This window comes from Olea europaea, chromosome 2, assembly GCF_002742605.1.
Source record: "Olea europaea var. sylvestris chromosome 2, O_europaea_v1, whole genome shotgun sequence".
Lineage (NCBI taxonomy): Eukaryota > Viridiplantae > Streptophyta > Magnoliopsida > Lamiales > Oleaceae > Olea > Olea europaea.
This window is the reverse complement of record NC_036238.1, coordinates 26,553,859-26,556,648: the sequence shown is the minus strand read 5'-3', so window position 1 is coordinate 26,556,648 and position 2,790 is coordinate 26,553,859. Positions and strand designations below refer to the sequence as shown.

The following is a 2,790-nucleotide window of genomic DNA, read 5'->3' as shown; positions in this document are numbered from 1 at the left end:
TGTTTTGCTGCGTCGTAGAATTGTTAGAATAGAAGTCATGGCTTTTAACTTTTTAATATAAAGACATTGTCAATCTTCATTTTCTCATTATCATTTTTAGGGCGCTACATAGTGATTATACAAGAAAATATTCAATACCTAACTGTCAACTAAGCAACATCCGTCTAGAAAATAATAAGTGGCGAAATATGAAGAAGTTATGAAATTTAAAACTAAGTTGAAGTTCAAAAACACAACCGAGACAAATTAAAGTTCAAATGAAATTTACCCTATTTCGTTAGAAATATGTCTAAAAGTTTTGCCTTATATTTAATATTTTAATAACCTCATGAATCTCCTCTATAAATCTAGCATAATCCATATCTTGCCTTATATTCAAGAATTTAATAATCAGTTTTGCTAGATGGGTAAAGCCATGTCGGCCTTCTCTGTTCAGGGCGCCGATGTCCTGTTCGATAGCTTTTTCCTTTAATAATCCCATGAATCTCCTTTATAAATCAAGCACTTTCCGTCTCTCATCTTCACACAGTCCATCTCTCCTCTCAATATACACATATATATCTAGCCACACACACACGCACACTTGTTTCTCCTTAAAAACATTCGAGCAAGAAAAAACATTGAAAAATGGAGGAGTTTTGGACAACCATGGCTTCAATGATGGGGTTTTGGGCATTCTGCCAGACCATTCTATACACAATCTTCCCACCAGAACTCCGTTTTGCCTTTCTCAAATCCTTTCACAAAATTTTCAATTTCTTCACATCGTACTGCTACTACGACATCACAGAAGTTGACGGCGTCAACACCAACGAACTTTACAACGCCGTGCAGCTCTATCTCAGCAGCTCAGCAGCGAATTCCGCCACCCGCCGCCTGAGCCTCAGCCGCGGCCTGAATTCTAGCTCAATCACTTTCAGCCTTTCCAACAACGACCGCGTAGTAGATTCCTACAATGGCGTAAAAGTCGCGTGGGAACATGTTATTACTCAAAGGCAAACACAAACATTTTCTTGGAGGCCATTGCCGGAGGAGAAACGAGGTTTTATTCTACGTGCCAAGAATAAGGACAAGACTGTAGTATTAGGATCCTATATAGATTTCATCGTGGAAAAGGCAAAAGATTTACGTAGAAAACACCAAGATCGTTTGCTTTACACGAATTCACATGGAGGTTCATTAGATTCACGAGGCCAGCCTTGGGAATCTGTACCCTTTAAGCATCCCGGTACTTTTAATACACTTGCAATGGATCCTTTGAAGAAGGCTGAAATTATGGCTGATCTTTTGGATTTTGCTAATGGAGAGTCTTTCTATCAAAGAACTGGGAGAGCTTGGAAAAGAGGGTATTTATTATATGGTCCTCCTGGAACTGGAAAATCTAGCATGATTGCAGCCATGGCTAATTATCTTGGATATGATATTTATGATCTTGAATTGACTGAGGTGAATACGAATTCCGAATTGAGGAAGTTACTGATGAAAACCAGCTCGAAATCGATCATTGTTATTGAGGATATAGATTGTTCAATAAATTTTACTATTAGAAATGAGAATGGGGTTGGAAAAATTAACTATCTAGCGGGGTCTACTCGGGCTGAGGATGGTGGAAAGACGATAACCCTTTCGGGGTTATTGAATTTTACTGATGGATTATGGTCTTGTTGTGGGAATGAGAGGATTTTTGTATTTACGACGAACCATGTTGAGAAGCTTGATCCGGCATTGTTGAGGAGTGGGAGGATGGACATGCACATACATATGAGTTATTGTTCTTTTTCAGCATTAAAGATTCTTTTCAAGAATTACTTGGGATGCGAGGATGATCAGTTGGACGGAGAAGTTTTGAAGGAGTTGGAGGGTGTGATTGATGAGGCGAAAATGACACCGGCCGACATTAGTGAGGTCTTGATCAAGAACCGGCGCAATAAGGATAAGGCCAGGAGGGAATTGTTGGAAGCATTGAAGACGAGGGCCGAGAGGAATCGGGTGAAACCGAGGAAAATGAACATAAATGAGGACGAAGATGAGGAGCAGGAGAGGCGGGGTTTATATGGTCCAAAACAAGATTGTGATCTATTGCAAGAAAGTTGCCAGAAATTTGGTGAGAAAGATGATGATCAGAAGAAATAGTAAAGGTATCTTTGAGATGCAGTATTAGACTGGAGTCGACCGAGCAATGGCTGGTAGGGGCTCTGGAACTGAAATAAACAAAGGATTGTATGACAGTTTGATGCCTGATAATCATGAAAATACAAATATATACATGCCTGCTTTTGATTAGCTTATTTGCATGTGGTCTGTTCAGTTATATTTGTTTTTGTATTCTAGTATCTCAACCACATGCTGCTGTTCTGTCCTATGAAATCCATTGTGTAACATACTGCTTTTACCAATAGTGTGTATTGTTAGCTTGTTGATGTGTGATTACACCTACGGGAACATGGTTATGCGTGTAAGACGGCCCGGTTGGCCAAACATGTATTTTTAAAAATTATTTGGGGTTCTAGACAAATTTATTATTATTTTTTTTTTTTTGGTCAAAAACAGAAAAGTCGGGCACGGAGAACTGGCCTAAAGAGCTAAACTCGACTATCCAAGACTGGTTGAACCACTGCAGGATCTATTCCACCTTCTAGATAGGAAATGCTGGGAGTCTAGACTAGGAAATGCTGGAAGTCTAGACTAGAAATTGCCAAATTCAATTTGCAATTACCTTTACAACGATATTTTTCAGTGAACCTCATCTCATGCGCTCAGTACAGCATCAGTATCTATACAAGTTTGTAT

General features: G+C 39.2%; 1 protein-coding gene across 1 annotated transcript; it reads left to right on the top strand.

Annotated features, from left to right (window-relative positions):
• Window positions 1-395: 395 nt before the first annotated feature.
• LOC111368734 (AAA-ATPase At5g57480-like) lies at window positions 396-2,459 on the top strand. The gene has a single exon (XM_022990156.1). It carries the CDS (start codon window positions 628-630, stop codon window positions 2,131-2,133), a length of 1,506 nt encoding a protein of 501 aa, XP_022845924.1. The 5' UTR covers window positions 396-627; the 3' UTR covers window positions 2,134-2,459.
• Window positions 2,460-2,790: the final 331 nt, after the last annotated feature.